The 20112-nt window shown below is 34.0% G+C and overlaps 1 protein-coding gene across 2 annotated transcripts in view; it reads right to left on the reverse strand.

The window, feature by feature from the left end:
- DYNC2H1 (dynein cytoplasmic 2 heavy chain 1) overlaps positions 1-20112 on the reverse strand; it is a 159298-nt gene that overhangs the window by 116048 nt on the left and 23138 nt on the right. Inside the window, exons 23-48 of one of the 2 annotated variants that reach the window (XM_027902215.1) lie at positions 19395-19550; positions 19190-19304; positions 18478-18648; positions 17915-18297; positions 17048-17180; positions 16840-16957; positions 16566-16678; positions 16355-16474; positions 14862-15012; positions 13183-13385; positions 12542-12724; positions 12067-12249; positions 11733-11956; positions 11038-11153; positions 9257-9456; positions 8336-8600; positions 7803-8010; positions 7309-7438; positions 5596-5751; positions 4616-4875; positions 3717-3963; positions 2887-3038; positions 2187-2331; positions 861-963; positions 310-477; positions 68-192 (exon numbers count right to left, since the gene is read on the reverse strand). In XM_027902215.1, the coding sequence (XP_027758016.1) occupies positions 68-192; positions 310-477; positions 861-963; positions 2187-2331; positions 2887-3038; positions 3717-3963; positions 4616-4875; positions 5596-5751; positions 7309-7438; positions 7803-8010; positions 8336-8600; positions 9257-9456; positions 11038-11153; positions 11733-11956; positions 12067-12249; positions 12542-12724; positions 13183-13385; positions 14862-15012; positions 16355-16474; positions 16566-16678; positions 16840-16957; positions 17048-17180; positions 17915-18297; positions 18478-18648; positions 19190-19304; positions 19395-19550 (4528 nt within the window). The remainder of the gene's footprint in view (positions 1-67; positions 193-309; positions 478-860; positions 964-2186; positions 2332-2886; positions 3039-3716; positions 3964-4615; positions 4876-5595; positions 5752-7308; positions 7439-7802; positions 8011-8335; positions 8601-9256; positions 9457-11037; positions 11154-11732; positions 11957-12066; positions 12250-12541; positions 12725-13182; positions 13386-14861; positions 15013-16354; positions 16475-16565; positions 16679-16839; positions 16958-17047; positions 17181-17914; positions 18298-18477; positions 18649-19189; positions 19305-19394; positions 19551-20112) is intronic. The other variant, XM_027902216.1, reaches the window with a different exon arrangement.

The raw sequence follows: 20112 nt of genomic DNA on the forward strand, positions 1-20112 counted from the left end.
TCTTGCAAAAAATGTCTTGAATCATTGTCGTGAACCCTTGCTATATATATTCTTTAATGTGTCTCACTTTCTGAATAATATCTTTTAGGTCTGTTGAGTTTAGTCTGCCAAGTGGCCTCCCATATGGTGGTAGTGCCTGTCCTGGTGTGAGGAATGCCTCTTGACAAGCTCCCCAAGTTACATAGAAGGTATCTGTGAAAATAAAAGGAAACATTCAAAACTTTAGATGTCCAGGTCATATGCTGTCTGACTTCACTAGGCCATTCCTAAAATATTTCAAACTTGTATGGTATGCTTCAAATAGTTTACCTGGCATATTGTCCAGAACTTCTGAGCCCCAATCACCTTGAAACACTTTCATCAAGATATTATCAAATGCATGAAGTTCTTTCACACCAACAATTCTATCACGGAACAAACGACGTGCTTCATAAGCAACAATTTCCAATACATAGTCTGCAGTTTGAATCAAGGATCCTACAAAATTTAAGGAGAGAATTAACTTTATACATTTATAATAAATTCTCAAATTTCCATTTCAAAATTTGAGCTTGAAAATGAGCAAGTGAAATTACATACCAGCAGGAAAGCATCGGTAAGGAAGAAAGAAGAGAAAAAGTAAACATTATGAAGTGCTTTTTAATAATATCTTTATGGATCATTACAAGATAAAATGAAACATATTCTATAAATTTTATGGAGTGAACTATTAGGCATTTTTTCCCTCTACTGAATTACAGACAGTTCATAATTTTAAAAGATGAATGAATTGCATGTGGAGGCAACAGTACGACTGACATCAATAATAATTTAGGCCATTTTAGAATGATTTATCAATGAAAACCAAGTAAGTAACTTACCACCTGCTAAATCATATCTGAATAAACAAAGAATCCATTGAGTGAGAATACATGGTGTAAAAAGGTAATGACTGTGATCATCAACTGTGAATTTCGCTCGTACCTAAAAATGGGAGTTAAGGGGGAGAAAAAAAGTGATGTTTTAAAATGTAAAGCACTTTTTCTAAAATACCAGATAAATTAGTTTTCTATTTGGTGTATATTTAGATATTTTATTAATGGACTCCTTGTTTATTGTTGTATTCTGACCAGAAAAGATTTTCTCAGAACATTTCTTCTCTAACATTTCTGACAGAAACAACCACACACGTCACCTAGAACTCTTAGTGCAGTATTACTGGACAAAATACATATATTTTTATAGCAATACTAAATATGAAATGCAAAGGAAATATAGACGTGTAATAAAAAACTACCTAAATTAGTAACACTTTCTCACTGCAAAAGACTTCATACTTTCTCTTCTCCCAGAGAGGATATTTGAATATACAACAGCTTCTTCAATTCAAAGAAAAACTGCCTTCATCAGTTACTGGATCATCATGTGATGAAACTTAAACTCAGATTTCTTAGAATACATTGATAACATCATGTGAAACTCCTGGTAATTGGTGCATGCCAGCCAGTGACTAAACCCAGATTCCAGTCATAAAGATCAGTTTTGTATCATGGTTCTGCCTAGATGGGGGCATGCATACCTTACTGGAACATACAGCAAGCACCTACACCCCCACAGTACCTACTCCAGTACAGCTATGTACTCTTTAAGAAAAGCAAGTACTTAAGTGTTTTGTTTGATAGAAGTCGACAAAATTTTAAGTGGAAGGATAAAATGAACTTGTGTGTCTAAACACCTATTTTTAACAGTGTAAAATTTTAATACCTAATCCTTGATGTCTATAAAGCACTCCACCCACATATCTATCTTCTCTTTTCATAATAGCATCCGTAACAACTGGGCACATAACAATCTGTTACACTGTCTCCTCATCCATTAAGTGTGAAAACACCCCTAATCCACATTTTATAAATCAGTAACTGAAAGTATTGACGGGTTAAGATGTATACCAAAACCCTAAAATAAATCTGTTGCAAAGCAGGAATACTTACCGCTTACTCAGTTTGCCTCTAATACCTAGGATTCTCTGCAAATAAGTAGCTCTAAAATAGATACCAACTTCATTAAAAACAAATAAACTTGGATTTTAATACTGATAAACCTTTTTATTCATTTGTTATTATCAAAAGTTAATTGTTTTTTAAAAAACAAACAAACAAACAAACGAATTGTTCAACTCCTTGAAAAAAGAAAAAAGATTTCCATACCTGTTCATATATTTGAACCATAGATCCTGCTAGCTGATGTATTTTTGGTACAGAACCCCAAACAGGGTGATCCTTTAGGTTTTTCTGTAGTACAGGTTCCAAGTAGGCACTATAAATAGTTTGCAGTTGTTCTCTTTCTGGATAGCTAAAAAGGAAAAAAAAAAAAAACAAAACAAAACAAACCACACAAATCATTATGGACTATCAATTTCTTTTTTAATTAAAAATGAGTCAAACTTGTATACACACTTACTAAGAAATTTCAATGAATAGCATTTCCATCAGAAGCTAAGTAAAGTAAAATTATCATTTTATTGCAACAGGCCACTGTCAGAAATTTCTAAATACATCTGTTGATGTACTCAAACTTAAACAAATAAACTCCTTTCTAATTTCTCTGATTTTGTGACCAAACAGCACCTTAATATAAAGCTGCAGAAAACAGCTTACGGAAGGCAAAATCATCCTAAAGGAAACATATTTCAAACACTTCACTATCAAACAGGCAGCGACCAATTCCTCTTAGCTGGCTTCTAGTGCCAAGAGGCGCCAAACAGCACCAAATCAGATGACCCCAAACTGTTAGAAAATATGAAAGACTAGAACGGTTACACCTTTGTAAAAACTAAATGGAGCAAGGGCCTTATAAACAGAGGTTGAATCTGAGTTCTGAGAGTTAGACTAATTTTCACATACTTACTCAATTGCACAGAGACGAACAATAGAAGTAAATCTGGAGGTAAGTTTATGTCTTCCTAATGTTCCTCCAGCTGACATGGAAGCCACAATTTGGATGTTTTCTAAACCAACCCATTCCAGATTTTCATCATAAAATCCTTGATATGTAAGAACCTTTAATAATTAAATAAATTTTTCATTAAAACAAAGTCAACAGCATATCATACAAAAGAAAATATAATAAAATAGTGAGAAGTATACCATTATATCTCTTTTCTTAATTGCCAGAGGTGTATTACTCCTCACAGCTTTGTGTCAGCTGCAGACTTCATTGTCCAGATCGTTAAAGAAGATGTCTTCCAATTATGCTCTGTGCCATTGATCACCCTCTGGGCCTGGCTCTTCAGCCAGTTTTCAACCCACCTCACTATCTGCAGGCTGGATCAACAGCTTTTTTGTAAGGATTTCTTGGGAGACAGCATCAATGGTCTTAGGTAGAAGTCCAGGTAGACTATATCCACTGCTCTCCCCTTGTAAAACCTGATTTATCCTTGGTGAATCCATGCTAACTACTCCCAGTGATTTTCTTGTAATTCATATGCCTATTGCATTATAACTCATTGAGATGAGCACTGTATTTTTTTGCTTACACAAATAAGCCCAATAAAAATGGTATCTTATTTCTGGCTGACACCTACATAGCCTATCTAAGTAGAAACAGAACTAAAGCCAATGCAGATGCAGGGTACTAACTCTGTAAATAATCAGTGTAGTTATTTACTACATACACTAAATTATGTAAGTATATTTAAGTATACTTAGGCAACATAAATAATAGACTTAAATGTTCACCTGTTGTAGAAAAGCCACGAGAGTGCTTGTTCCCCATTTATCAGGTTTGGGTAGATTGATGTCTTTTAAGTACAAAACAAGCCTTTCACAGTCCTTTGGTCTGTATACTCGCCCAGTGTTTGTACTGATTACAATGCAAGTTTGACTTAATTTTTGTAGAAGATGTTGAGAAGTAGTTTGTGCACTGCAGTGAATGGTAGCAATCTGAGTCGATCGGAGTTGAGAAAATGCATAGTGAAGCAGCATCCTAGAAAAGCAAACATGTACATACATACAAACATAAGCAAATTAAACTGCTCTGTATCCAAATATATTGTATAGTTTTTGAATTAAAATGCATATGCTATATCCTGTATTAATTGAATAGCTAGAGCATGAGATTTGCTGAATTCAACATTCTTGCCTTTAAAATTGTGCTATTTCCTATTCACAAAATTCAATAAAAGTGTAGTGTACACAGCCACACAAAACAAACAGCTAGTATAAATACCTCGATTATAGTGATCCAACACATATAAATAAGGAACCTAATATAGGCAAGAGAAGGAGCTAAATTCAGTTGCCTGTACACAGGCACCTAAGTGACTCTTGAAATGAGACTGGATACCTCATGTGCCTCTAAGCTGTTGCTCCATAAAAGCACAGGTTTTCCAAAGGTCCTGTTTTATATCTAAAAGCCACTTTCAGATGTCTTAGATGCATAGTTGCATCTGAATTTTTCCCTGCAGAACTTCATAAGAATTTACCTATTTGCCACTACAGAAGGTTTGTTTAATTAGTGACCTAAACAAGTGATATTCTATCAGAAGGTCATATGATAAAAGCATTATAACAAAATACTACAAATTCTGTCAAATAACTAGAAATATATTTTACTTAAAACAGGAACTACTTTTTACCCCTTTCCGCATCCTTCAGGACCCACAAGAAGAAACGGCTGCTTATTATTAATGTCTAGCCAGGGTCTAAAGTAATCTAAACTTCTCTGCATGTCAGGGGTTTGGATGACAGGAAGTGTTTGGAGATTACTGAAGTCATCAGCTGTTAGATTTTCAGGTTTTTTCAGCTGATACATCATTAGCTGTCCAGTGTCAGTGTCATAATATGTGTCCAGGGGCTTCCTTGGGTCTGGTGGAGACTCTTGTGCCCAACTGAAGAGCTTCAGAAAAAAATAAAAATAAAACTTCAGTTAAATCTGTACTCCTAACAAGATCTACTATTTCAAGCTAATCTAAAGAATGCTCAAAGAATAATTCTGTGAAATCACTATTTGATAGTTTAAAGCTGCCTTTGAAAATTTAATCATGTCATGCATATGCTGTTAAGTCCTTAACTAAGCAGTAACATATCACTTTTCCAATTTCCATAATATAGAGAAATTCAAATAAGTTGTATTTTGAAAAGCTTATGGTTTTGTTTTGGTTTTTTTTGTTCTCTCCAAAACAAATCCCAAATGTCATTGTGGAAATAATTATCTCCAGGGTCAGCCTTTTGAAGACACTATGTACCAGCATACCCACATAGTTTTCTAACACTGTTGCCCTCACATATCTACACAGAGCACATACAATACATAACCTAAAAGTAATGCCGAAAGAACAGCTCCCTAATGAGGTGCAACCAAGTCCTCACATTATCATTTCAAGCATTCTAAACAGAAAAAAATTCACAAATATAAATGTGTATTACATATACAATACATATAGACACACACAGTCTGCTACAGTAGGTCCTTGCAGAAAGCAGTATAGACAGAGCTTGGCTATCTGGGATGGATGCACTTAGCAGTCTATCAGTGGCATATGAAACACTCCTTTACTTCTCAGCTATTTCCCTATAGGCAACAGGGATTACAACCAAATTAGAAAACAAAGATTACCTCTTTTGCAAACTCTTGTCGTGATTTCATGTTGAGATTGCCACCAAGACCTCGTAACAGGTTAATAATAAACTGTCCACGATCAGTACACCCATGAAGATGAGACAGTCCATTCATCACAGTTCCAATTAAACTTGTTTCTACCACAGAGTCATTCTGTAAATTACAAATTGTAAGATTTAAATATATTGTAAAAGATTTAAATATATTTCTCAATACAAATGTGATGTATTGCTAGCAGGCTACTATTACTCATTGCTTTTTGACACTTCCACAAATAATGAAAGATCTCAACAGTGTTATTGTTCCAGAAAATTCACTTGACGTTAAACTATTTCTAAGAATTTATTTGGAGATATTAATTGCAGACTACAAATTGATGTAATTTAGGATAAGCAATCGGAACTTTCCTTATAGGTTTTCAAAATCTATAAGAAATAAACATAACTGCATACTGTAATTCTTTCTTTTGAACAGATTATTTTTGAACTTTGCTCTTTAAAACCAAAGGGGATTTAAGCCTTGGGATCAACATCATGTTTTCTTTTCTCTGTATCCATCTGGAGACACTTTGGAAGTCTAAAAGTCACCATGGGTGAAGAAACAAGAGAAAAAATAACAACAAAATCACAACAGGTCCATATAAGTTACTCAAGGGGAAATGCAGATCTCTTTAAGACTAGCCTATGGCCACAGCAATGGGGATGTCTCCCAAATAATATTTTGTGCAACATAAGCTACTAGAGCAATGAAAATCCAACTCCTTCAGAAGAAGTGGACGTTGGGAAGCATCTAGAATCCTTAAGAAAATCTGGCATATACAAAAAAATTATGATGATACACACACCAGAATCCAGATAATATACGAAGTTTCGGACTATCCTTTTTTTTTATATTTTAATTACATATTACTTTTCACCTATTAAAACATTTTTCAATTAAGGTTTTGAGTAGAATCCGAAAGAGCTAAAGTTATATACTTAATTCCAAGACAGATTGGCCAAAATTTGACAAGTTGCACAGTGTAAGCTGAAGCTTGTTAGAGGTTGAGGAGAAATTTAATGCTAGATACCTAAAAAGATTGATAGAGACATATATCAAAAAGTAGTTTGATTGTTCAGAATGCTAAATTTTAACAGTTTCTGCTATTTTTTGTTATAGACAATAACATCAATCTAGAAAATTTCTTCATTTTTCTTATTTCAGATATTAAAGTCTTTTAGATCTTTGAAAACATAAAGAAAAATGCCTGGTATGGAATAATGCAATGCTTGTATTTCTGTGAAATTTAGTATCTATTTTGATTAGTTTAAATGGTACTGAATGTTTCAAAACTTTAGGTACAGCAATCACTTTTTGGAAACTTATTAGAATAGTTCCAGTGTAAATTTTATTAAGGAAACAGTTCCTCTATTAAGGAAACAGCTTGCTCCGGCAAGCAGCAAGCCTGCCAGAGTACAGGATGTGTTTAGACAATGCTCTCGGGCACACAGTGTGATTCTTGGGGTCATCCTGTGCAGGGTCAGGAACTAGACTTCAATGATCCTTATGGGAACCTTCCCACTCAAGATATTCTATGATTCTATCAAAAAAGCAGAGATTTTTTTTACTAACAATTTAAAAATTAGCCTGAATGATCTCTTCAATGTTAAACTTCAAAAATGTATCATACTTAACAGAAGCTGACATTTGATTAAGTATTCATCTACTAACCTTCTTTACAACCCAGTTTAGAGCTTTTTCAAAATAGTCACCAATCCAATTTTCAAGGTTGTACCTGCATTCTTCAGGCTGACCTCTTAGCCAAGACTTTATCAGAGCATTAATATCTGTATCTTCATCACTAAGTCAAAACAAAACAAGATTCAGATAAATACAAGGCATCCATACCTTTAAAGGGACTGCTTTAAAATTCCAGAAAAAGTTCAGGGAGATATTTTAATAATTTCTAACCCAGATTTGGGCTCTCCAAGTATCATATACAAACAAAGAATCCACCATGTCTTTTTGAAAAAGTCTGAGGTGTATTAGCCAAAAGATTATAACATAACAACACAGAAGGGACATGCAACCTAAAGCAAACTCCCACAATGACTGGCTTCGTAAGTGTAAGCTACAATGAACCATACCATCCACTTGAGAATACCTTTAAAGAAAAGTAAGCATATTTTCTTACTTTAAAAATATGGAGTACTCACATGACTTACCTCAGAAAGATCATTCCCATTCGAGATATTGTAGCAGGAGAGGCACAGCTAAGGTCATGAGTTTCAAATATAAAGTTGACATTTGAGCCAAACTGAATTCTTTCTCCACTAGGCATAGTCAACAATCTGTTGTCATCCAAAACGGAATTCAAAGATTCAATCCATTCAGGATCAATATCACCATCACAAATTATCCATGAAGTAACATCTATTTCCGGGCACAAAAATAAAAAAATCCAAGAAAACCACTTAAAAACATCACCCCTTGCTATTTTAACCCTATTTAGTACTCTCTTCATTATAACTTAAAAGTTCTATCAAGATATACCTTACATGCTTTACCTTCTGCTACCCATTTCTATTTTCTTATCACAGAATTTGGAGTCTGTATCAGGGCTCTTGACTACAATTGTTACCAAAAGGTTTTCTTACCTCATGCTATCCACAAATAATGATACAATATAAAAATGTAACTGAAAATTAATCATTTCAGTAATTTAGGCATAATGATGTATAACTCCTCACAGACATACCTTGGGGCTCTCGTACTACTTGTCGAGCACTGTTTGTAAGCACACCATCCGACCATTCTCTGGTGTCCATGTCAATATGGCCTAGCAACTGATGTCGAGGCATAGCTTTAGGATTCATTGTATACTGTTTCACTACTCTGCCAGTTTTACCAAGTGCTGTCTTTAACATCCGCCAAAGTGTTGATTTACCTCCACCGCTTGGACCTACAATAACTACACCCATTCTTTGACGTAGCTGTTCATATAATTCCAAAGCCTTCTTGATCTAGATAATAAAAAATATAATGGCTATGTGAAAAAAAAAATTGTAAAGCTATATCAGACATATTCTTTTTTAATGTTTTTCCAATTTACTTTGCATGAGCTTTCTTGTTATAATTTTAAATTTTGAAACAATAGATATTTGCAGAAATAATTAAAATCACGATGCAGAAGAATATCAATAAATTTATTTTGCATGTTAGAAGCATTTCACTAAATTATTAAAATAAAAATATTAGCCATCTTTGGGCATATTTTTACTGAGCAATTTATGAATCTTCAGCCACAGAACTTCATCCAGTTCTACAATAAATAAACAAACACAAGACAAAGAACTGCTTGATAAAACCAAATATTCACATATTTCCTTCTTTTGCTGTCCAAAATATTCATTGGTATTTGTACCTGGCTTGAATGAAACTGTGTGTCACATGTTCAGATCTTAATTTTCCTTGAACTATTTTACTTTCAGTGACATAATTAATCTACATGCTTCAAACACACATCTAATTTTTTATATACATGTAACTAGAATCCAACTATCAGTTATTCTCACTTCTTTATAAAAGATTTACTTCAAAAGAAAACAGAAATTAGTTGGATGTTATAAATCAGTTCTAATTCAGAATAACTCATTTTGTTGCTGTAGATGGTGCTTACCTGCGTGCTTATAATTTCCAAGTTTGCTTCTTCAAAGACTTGATGTAATGCTGTAGTTAACTCAGCATATTCCACATCTTGAAAGTCAATGCCAGGAAATACATCCTTAACTAGTGCATCAAAACGTGCGCAGTCTGCAAATGTAAGCTTTGATGTGGTATTAAGCCTCAAAGCTTGAACCACCATGTGACTTTCATTAACTGGAAATAAAAACAGAGAACAGATCAGTTTAAGCTGTTTGTTGGGTTTTTTTCCTTTGAATATGTCAGCACAAGCCCACACTGCAAAGACGCTGAAAGTAGAATTGCAGCACGGACTTCATTCCAGTTCATGTACCACTCTACTAGGAAGGTAGGCAAATGCTTTACTGTAAGTATTATATATGTCCACAAATGTATTCCATTCAGATATGAGATGGTTATGATGCTGGCCAAAAAGTACATAATTGCCTAATAATTATCACAATAGCTTACTTGTTAAAGAACTCATGAAAGAAATTAAGAACCTGGATTCCAGACCCTACTCTGCTAGAGGTAGTTTGAAGTCCCATCTTTCAAGTGCATCCTAATTAACTATGAATATTCCAGGAGTAAACACTTCCCACAGTTACTCATGAGTCTGAAATACCATGAATATTTAAGCATTTTGGGATAAGAATGAAAAAAGCCACACATATTATTTACTCTGAGAGAAAAACAGATACTCATGATGGGAATGGCACAGGGCTCTCATCTCTGGGTTTTTTTTTTCATTTTTTAATTGAATTACATTTTCACGTAAAACGTGTACATTTCCAGAAAGTAGGACTAGCAACCACAGGTGAAAATCATCCTGTGCTTCTGCCCTGCTTCTGAATACATGACTGCCCAAAAACATAATGTCCAGATTCAACACAGGGGACAGAAAGTGTCCATTCTTTTACTTGCCTTCTTCCTGTCTTTTTCCTAGTGTTCCAGAGGTTAAATATTACCATGCCCTTCTAAAGTCTGGAATAAGTTCAAAGTTTTTCATAATGAAAAATGTCCTAAATGCAAGTGCTTTTACAGGTAATTTTTTCTAAATAGCATGATAACCAGTTAAGAGGAAAAACATTGACATTAGGAACTTGATTTAGAAAGGTTGAACTGCTTTACTAAAGGAAGCAATACAGAATTTAAGTAGCATTTTGCCATGCCAAAGGATTTTGACTCGAAAATACAAGCAAACATAAAGAAACAGACAACTGCATTTGTTGGAAATGTCTTAAGCTTCTCAAAGTAAGGCAAGAAAAAACAAACAAACAGAAACAAAAATTTCTGGATTTAAATTATAAGTTAAATCCATCCACCTTGCCCTCAGCAGAGTTATTCAAAATTACGTTTTAAACCAGAAAACATTTCAGCAGGTTTCATGTATCTAAACAATCCCAAATAGACTCAAAATAGTCTGATAACTTATGAATAATTACAGCATCAGAGGATCAACTTTCCTGTCCTGTCAAATGAAAACAAAAAGTCCTTAAGAATCATTCAAAGAAGTCTTTAAGAATCATTTAAAATCATTCCAGAATGAAGTCCTGTGTCTATGTTCTTATCATCATATAAAAGTTCAATCTAGAATATAACAACAGTCTTTTGTGATCTCCTAGTGAAGGTGGGCTTTCACAGATTTTTTTTTTATTTTCTAAATTGCCTCCAGATCCAAGCCATGGCTTCCCAAAACTCCAGTGAACAAGAACTCTGTAATAAATTCTATTTGTACAGGATCCTAAAGAATCAAAAGTTTGGCATGGTCAATCTTACTTTCTTGCTTTGCATCGCTTTTCTTCAGCTGATGAAGAAGACTGCCACAGCCTCTCAAAACAGTCTTCAATGCTCGTAAACCCCAGTCATAGTGTTGCTGCGGTGTCAGAAGCTCCCTAAATTTGAAAACAACAATATTGTAATAATCTTTAGGTTACAGTGCCTGAAATTTTGGTTTGGCGAATGAACACGCTTCTAATAAGGTTTTGGGCAAGAGAGAAACTGGTAAGTATTTGTAGTGCCACTTGAAATGCATTTCAGATATGAGCAATGACACTCTGGAATTTTCAGAGGGGTTATATTCAACAGCTAATATATTTATTGTTGCCCCTAACAGCACTAACCATAACCTCTGACTTTTCATATTTTCTAATGTGCATACTTTTAATCAAATAGTTACTTGCATTTCAACAATTTCAAGAGCCTAAAATCAACACAATGCTTGTGAACATTCATGCGCTCACATTTATATTTAGTGAGCATACTAGGGGAGCAGCAATTTGCCCCCTTGAGATTATAATTGCGTTCCATACACTTTCACACCTCAACCTCCCAATATATTGCAGTATTTTTATTCTATGTTAAGTTAGTATCTACAGAGATTTGCATGATATACCATTTAGATTTAAGAGCTAGAAGGGAAGAGAATTAAAAAGGTACTTTACTAGGGGGAGGTGGGGTGTGTGAAAGCTTACCTTGCTAGATTAAAAATAGCCACTAATTTTCTACCCAGTATTTTAGCATCCTTAAAGCCTTCTGAATACAAAATCACTTCCGCAATGAGTTCATTGTCTGGATGAGTCATAGCAACTGGCCTGAAAAGTTGTTTGAGATTATCAGGCAGTTTTTGTCTTCCTCCATAACCTTTTCCAGCAGGATTCAAAGTGATAAAAATTCCAGAATTATGATCCATTTCAACCTAGCATTAGAAGTGCATTATAATAGTATAATGTTAAATAAAACAGTATTGAGAAATGCTGGGAGGACTACGCTTAGTTAGAGTAGTCAGTTTTTAAAGTTTTGCTGTACCTTTTTGCCAAGCATCTCACATACAGGACTCTGTTTCTTCAATGCGTGTTGAATTGTCTGAACCTGCATGGATACTGCAGACAGTACAGCTTCCTCAAGTCTGTTGAATTCATCAAAACAGCCCCAGGCACCACACTTCACTAAGCCCACAAATATGCGCCCCATTGACTTCACATCAATGCCCTTAAAATTAAAAAGAATACTATCAAAATTCAAATTACAAGAAAACATAAAAGAATGTCTTACCACCCACTAAAAAATGTCAGTAGAAATATTCACAAATTTCTAATGGCAATTGACAAATTATTAGAATTATTTTTAGAATAATATTATTAATACTAATAATATTAAATATAACTAACAATATATAATTAATAATAATTGATACTATTAATATTATTTCTAGAATATAATATTGCTTTACAAAGTATGGGCATGGACATCCATTTCCTGAATTAAACAGAACCATATTCACCTCGTCACAATTAAAGACTAAAACTTGTCTTCCGAGAAGTCCACCCAAGGCCTTTACTGATTCCGTCTTCCCAGTTCCAGCTGGACCATAGGGATTTCCTCCAAGGCCCATCTTCATGGCCTGAGTGAGAGTTAGGTAACACTTATCTGTCAAAGGTGTGTAAACAAGTTTAGGGGAATTACCCTGCAAAAACAAAACGAATTATATTGACTGGGAGACAGAAATTATTGACAAAGTAATTTCATTCATTTCATTTAAAACTAATTAATTTGAAAATATCACACAAAAATCAAGATTATGGATTTGTTTCAAAGTTTTCCCTATTTTATACCAAATGCCAAAGCATTGTTCAAAAATGTTTTAGAATTACAGATGAAACTGCACTCACATATATAAAAGCAGCAATCGTATTAGAAAATACTTATATGACAATACAGCTGCTTTCCATAAAACTTACATTTACCCCATCAAGAATGAAAATTATTACCCTATCTTTTAATATTTTCTATGAAATAGCGTGCTAAGGATACAACAAAGTTTAAATAAAATGACAACAGTTTGGAGGCAACCAGCAGCAGGTATCAAATGAAAAAGTGTCAGACACATATAAAAGCCACTAAATAAAAATTAAAATACCACACCTGATATTCATAAGTATATTGGAGTTCAGCATCTACCATCTGAACATAACATTTCTGGTCTTTCATATAAAATCTCAGCTGCTTCTTCCAAGCCCAGTCTTCAACATCATGAACCTGAGCTTGATTCAGCTGCTTCACCACATCAATGTTATGAATGATATCAAGAATCAGAGCTTTAAGCTTAAGCTCAAGGATTCCTGATTCTGCAAATAATCACACACAAAAGAAAAAAAAATCACAACAGTGTAGTAAGGAAGACATATGTCACTCATTCTCAAGTTCATTGTCCTGCTTTTTATCACCAGCAGATTTTAGTCAGATCTTATTTGAATTATATAGAGAAAGGTATTTTTATTTTCTAAAGCAAACAGCATAAAATGAGATCCTGACAGACAGTGTGAATCATCATGTAATTTCAGTCATTTTGAAGTGATTTTGTCTGCCTCTACATTCAAAAAAGAGAGAAAGGCTTTTCTGCAAAGCAATTTATTCCAGGAGTGTTTACAGCCATGTCCACTTCAGCAATTAGGTGGCATAATCTGTTGAGTGATCTGTTGAGGATCTGAAACCTACCCTACACACAGTCTGGAAATTTTACTCAGAATAATTAAGGTGATGTGGAATGAATGTTCATTAGCAGATTGCATGCATTAAGTGTATTCTTAGAACATACTGTTTAATTTAGTTTCTTTTGAAAGACATCCAGTTTGTGTGCTTCTAGACCACTCCACAATGGAAATTAAAACAAAGTAAGTGGGAATAATCAAGACACTCAGTTCAAAATCACACCTATTATCTAAGCTAAAAAGTTACAGTAAATGTATTATACAATAGATGGAATGAACATTCTTCTCTAACTGATGAGATTTCTCAAATGGGTATAGAAAGAGTGCAGAAAAGAAGCTTAGACAAAGAACCACAGTCATAGACTGCTGGAGGTAGGTGATAGGAATCCTATTCCTAATCAATATATCAGATGTTTACAGTTCACAAATTATAAACTAGAATTTAAAGCAGTAACCAGCTATACAAATGTGGTGGAAGATTGTCAACTACATGTCAAATTGAGTCTTTTTATACATATCAAGGTAAAACCCATCTCACCTAACCTACAGTATGGAACTTTACATCTCAGAGGCATAATTATTCAAACCCCTTCAGACTATATAAGATTCAGAACAATCCTGTCATGGGAATAACTAACTTATTTTTTTTGCCTCAGAGGTACACAGGAACTATTAGTTCTGAGGCAGATGCATACATCTAACATAGAAAATTACCCACACTGTTGTACAGTGTATATTGGCTTGACTTAACGTACCTCAGCTGCTTTTTGGCCACTCCCTGTGAAATACAACACTAGGACACAGTTCAGTAGATGAGAACAAATTATCAGTAGATATATAAACCAAAAGATAGAAACTTTTTAAAAAGTTAAGAAAAAATGTTTGCAAATACATAAATTCTCTAAGATAATTTTTAATCTAAATAAAAATGTTTGTTCTGATATATTAAAAACTCTAATCTTGGTAGTAATAGATGAGTAACCTTATGTAACTCAACTTCATGAACTCAGATAGAGACAGATTTATATAATTTCCTGTTAAAATATACAGAATGTAAAATATTACACAATTATGTTCATTTAAAAAATTATCTATTAATTATAATTTTTATACCTGTGCTCCCAGTATTTTCTATGCCGCTACCAATGTTAGTATAATGGTCCAGTTTAGCCATGAGTTCTAATTCTAACTGTTGCAGATTATGGTTTTTTATAGCTCTTTCAACATCTTCAGTGAACTGAATTTGTTCTGCCAAGGAAAGAATCTTTGGAACAAAAAAAATCAAGTTATATTTTATAAATACAGAAGACATAAAAAGCAAGCAGTTTTTCAATTAATTTGCTATTGCTGGTCTAAAGCATGTAGTAGCAAAATTTATAAGTCTCTTTTTTCTATTAAAAGATACGTTATATGGAAACCACCATATTACATGGGCATGCTGAGCCCATATTACAGAGTCTCAAAAGCACCTCTCACTTGTTGTGTCACTGATCTGCTACTACAACACTTTGCATTCTAGTTTCCAGCACTCTACTTATATTCTAATTGCTTTACATTCAGTGTAGAAGCCTGTTTGAGCTATGAAGGTTCAGTCAAACTTGGAACTAGAAAGGTCTGTAACAAAAAATTCCACCAATTGTGACAATCTGAAAATTGTAACATTAACTACATTCTGGGGGAGGGAGAGAGCAATGAGAAGTCCTGTGAGCGACTGACAGAGGGGATCACTGAGCAAAGGACCTATGACAGAAAGTGACCACAAAAAACAATAAACTGGGGCTCAAGCAGGGTCACTTCAACACTTTCCATGTCAGCAAGGAAATACCTACAGGGCACCATTATGGGGAACTCTCAAACCTTCTCCAAGAACTCAACGTGCTCAGTTCCTCTGAAGTGCCTGTACACCAGTGCACTCATTATGGGAAACAAACATAATGAGTTAGAGATCTGTGTTCAGTTGCAGGGCTCTGATCCTATTGGGAATATGGAGATGTGGTGTGATGACTCCCACAGCTGAAGTGTTGCAATCAAGCAGTACAGGACAAGCAGGGAACGAGGAGTTGGAGTTGCCCTTTATGTAAGGGAGCAGCTGGAGTGCATGGAGCTCTAAATGGCCCTGCTTGAGCAGGAAGTTGGACCAGATGACCTCTAGAGGTCCCTTCCCACCACAGCCACTCTGTGTTTCTGTGTGATGCTCTCTGCTACTGGTCAAAATCAATAAAAGAATTTCATATTCATTACTATTCCTGCTTAGGCAGCTAAGCTTCAGAAACTCTATCTACTTTAATCAGATTCAAAAAGGGCATTTTAATGTTCCTAAGTTTGCAGCCCTGCGTATGACAGTCAACACCAACTAAGATCAAGATTTATATAAAATGTAATAAACAGACAGATGTTAGATCATGTGCCATGTAAAGGACTTGAATATTTCAAATGTTTACAAAGACCGCATATCTTTAAGAATTTCTCTATACAATAAATGAGAAAAATTGATTTGTTAGAGGTTATATTCTTCCAAATCCAGATATATCCTTCTTTATGAGATTCAAAAAAGATAACTTCTTTGGTAAATCTAAGACTACACAGTGGCATTACTGGACTACTACCTGGGAAGGGAAGAGTGATGGATCAATTGAACCTTGTGATTTTTTTCCAGCATCAACACAGTCAATCAACATTTTTTTCAGGGTCTCCTTCATCTCCGAAGCCAAACTGTTTAGCCAAACCTGACAAAGAGATGAAAAAAAAACTCAAAAATTACGTTACAAATTAATTTCTCAAAGACGCTTGAACCAGACTGGGATGTGATTTTCTTACCTCTACGTCATTTGACAGAAGAACTTTATTTCTAAGTGGCACAGTTTCTCCTTCTACAGACTTCATGGCAATTATGTGTTTAAATTCTTTGTCAAAGCTCACACTATGAATGCCTATCAGTCAGAAAACATCAATATATTGTCAAAGTCAAACATTAATTCCTTAGTGTCTGGTAGTGGAAAAAAGGGGGGGAAAAGCCTGCAACATGGTATTAAACTTTGAAAAAGCTTATTTCTAACTAAGTACATTTCACAAATGAAAACTGATGCATTACCAGCAAAAAGTTTCTTAAGATGAGACTGGATAACCAGGGGATTTGTGGACTGTCCTAGAATTTCTAACAAGTCATCATCTCCAATGAAATAGAATCTTGGAAATGCTGAGCGCTTTTCCTATATTAAAACAAAATAAATCAGTTTTGTTGACTTAAATTCAAACTTACTGACTTTCTTTATTAAAAACTCTATTAATGTTGGCTGTACCTCCAAAAACTCATTCAAAGATTTCTGACATCTCTGAAGCTGGTCAAGTATGGTAATTAAGGTATTTTTTATTCCTGTCCGGGCATTCAGTGATGTTACCCTATTGTCCCTCTTGATATCTGACATAATAGATCTTGACAGAAAAAAAAAAAAAAAGAATAATTCATCAAACCATTATAATTGTAATTTAAATATGATATATAAGTAGTTATGCAAATAAAAAATAACATGCAGGGAAGTAATATAAACAGCTGATACACAACTTTCAGTTTTCAGTATTAATGATGAAACACTGCAGAATTTACATCAATATCTCTCCACTGTAATTTAAAAACAACTATTTTTTTGCTAAAATTTCTCTACCCCAAGCCAAGGAAATTCAGTTCTTGTCTTTTGTTTCCTTATAAGTCATTTCAACTCAAACCAAGACAGACAAAGGTATATATCTTACTATATGTCTAAAATCTACTCCCTTTTTATCTTTTGACTTGTTTGAATCAGATAAACTACCTGTTTCTCCCAAAAGTCTATCTGTGTACTTTCTTAATGAATATAGTTCTTGTCTTCAACATGATTCTTGAAAAAATAATTATATCACCTCTACTGCTGACAAGACTAATCCTGTCTTGTTCATGATCTTTTATGTTTCATGTGATTTCTTTCTTCACAAGCACCACATTAAATGAAAACATTACCACCTTTACTCAGATGTCACTCTCACACATATATAACTACTGAATTCCCTTTGTTAACTATCTTCTCCATACATATTCCAATTGTTCCTATATATTTTCACCATGAAAAATGTTCTAGACTACACATGTCAAAGATATTAAAAATAAGTAAGTCTCATTTCATAAGACTAACCTGAAGTTTTCATCAACTCTGTTAAAACGAGACTGTTCTTTGGGTAGAGCTCCACGACCAAATATTGGTTCCAAATAGACCCATTTCCTTTGAATTTGGTTTAAATTCTGCAGATACTCATCCAAGTCAGCTAGCTTTTTTTCCCAGATGGACACTTTATCCTCAAAACCTTTGTAATATGGAGAGTCCTTAAGAGACTGTAGAAGACAGCGATGATCTCCAACCTGGTTGACTATGTCCTTCCAGTCTTTAATAAGCCTGATATTCTTGCCTTGGCTGTCTTCATAATCTGTTAACATAAAGACAGCTCCAACTCCCCAGAGTTCAAGCTCACGTAATGCTTCCCTGATTGTGATTTCACCTTGGGCTCGACAGTTCAAATCCTATTTAAAAGCAAAAATAGATTTCATATGAAACCACAGAGCTTGCAGTAAACTTTCCATTCAAAACTAAAATGTAAGCTCTACTCCTATAGTAATAATATTGTATTCATACAGAACAACATGTATAGCATAAAAGAAACCATATAAAACTAAAGTTCCTTTATTTGAAATTGTTCATACCTTAAGTTCCATTGCTTTCTCTACAATGGCATCCATCACTTTTAATAGGTCTCCAAATAACAAGCCCTCAAGTGTAGTGCCTCGGGGAAGACCCAGAAGACGAAAGAGATCCAGCCAATGGTCAGGGGAAAGATGTTCTCCCCTGACATATTTTAGGAGTGGAATTATCATCTATAGAAAAAATGCACATGTGAATCCATCTAATCTTTATGAAAATTGCACCTCTTTGATTACAGACTGACATGCTATTCAAACAAAAAAATAATTAAATTCTTAAACTGAGGTACATTTTTTCCAATTGCTGTATTTAAAGTTTAGCACTACAGTTCTGAAGAAAACTCATTATTAAATGTGTGTCTATGTAAGCTGCAATGATCTTCCTATTCACTGCATGGAACTAAAAGGTTCTCAAAAGTAAAATGTGCAAAACTGTATCAGAAGATATTTTGTTAAATTTTAACTGATTTTATTGTAAGAAATTAACAATGAGCTAGAGAATGAAGTCCATTATCCACTAATACTAAACCATGTTTTGTTTCATAGGCGTTTTTGCAATTCATAGAATCATAGAATTATTTGGGTTGAAAAGGATGTTAAAGATCATCTCATTCCAACCCCTCTACTATTGGCAGGGACACCTTCCACTAGATCAGGCTGCTAAAAACCCCATCCAGCCTGGCCTTAAACACTTCCACGGTAATAAGCATCTTACTTTATATTTGTCCACTTCTTTTTGCAATTTTACTGTCATTACAGTATGTTCTTCCATCTTCCTCAGTTTCTCATGCCAGTGAAACAAAAATTCTTCAAATAGGTATGTTTTACTTCTGCATGAAAATCAGATATAAAAAGGTCATAACAACGTAGTTCTACAACCACACATGTATGTCCATTAAAAACAAAGTAATAAGTCATACCTAAAAGTAATCCAGTCTTCTTTGGCTTTTTCCTGAAAACCTTGATAAAACTCTTCATACAGTGCCCAGACTTCTGCACAACTCTTAATATCTTGACTTACAACTTCTGACAATGAGAAGTCAGGCTCTTCCAATTTAAAATGACGGCATTCTTCACTGAATAAAAAGATCATTGTAATATGCATTCCATTATTCCACTGTAAATTTATGGTTTAAGAAATGGTATCCTACAGAAATAATCATACTTTTTAAGAAATATTATTGGCTTTACTGAAGAACATTGTTGCCAACTCCAATTTCCTTATAGTCTTCTTCTTGAGTAGAAATAATAAAGGAATATGAGGGATAACTCTCCTACATAGCAATATTTTCCTATATTTCCAAATATTTTCCATAAACTTTCATTCATTTTTTATAAGAAAAGTTAATTAATTTATTCTCTCGAAAGCAAAGCTTGAAAGAAAATAATTTTGAATTGATTGTTTCTTTCTGCTGGGTAAAAAGAATATGCTAATTTTATTCACTATCATTTACCCACCAAGGTGAGAAGTTAAATAGAAAACTTTGTCCTTGTAAGATCTGTAATAATTTACTAATTATTATTTTTATAATATTTACATATTATTATTGTTGTTATTGTTGTTATTACTACTACTATTATTATTTGTTTACTGAAAGTAGAGACCTAAACCAGAAAAATCCTTTCCTTTTGCACAAC

Source organism: Empidonax traillii, unplaced genomic scaffold (genome assembly GCF_003031625.1).
Source record: "Empidonax traillii isolate 1590-97213 ecotype Southwest subspecies unplaced genomic scaffold, ASM303162v1 scaffold853:size531304, whole genome shotgun sequence".
Classification (NCBI taxonomy): Eukaryota; Metazoa; Chordata; class Aves; order Passeriformes; family Tyrannidae; genus Empidonax; species Empidonax traillii.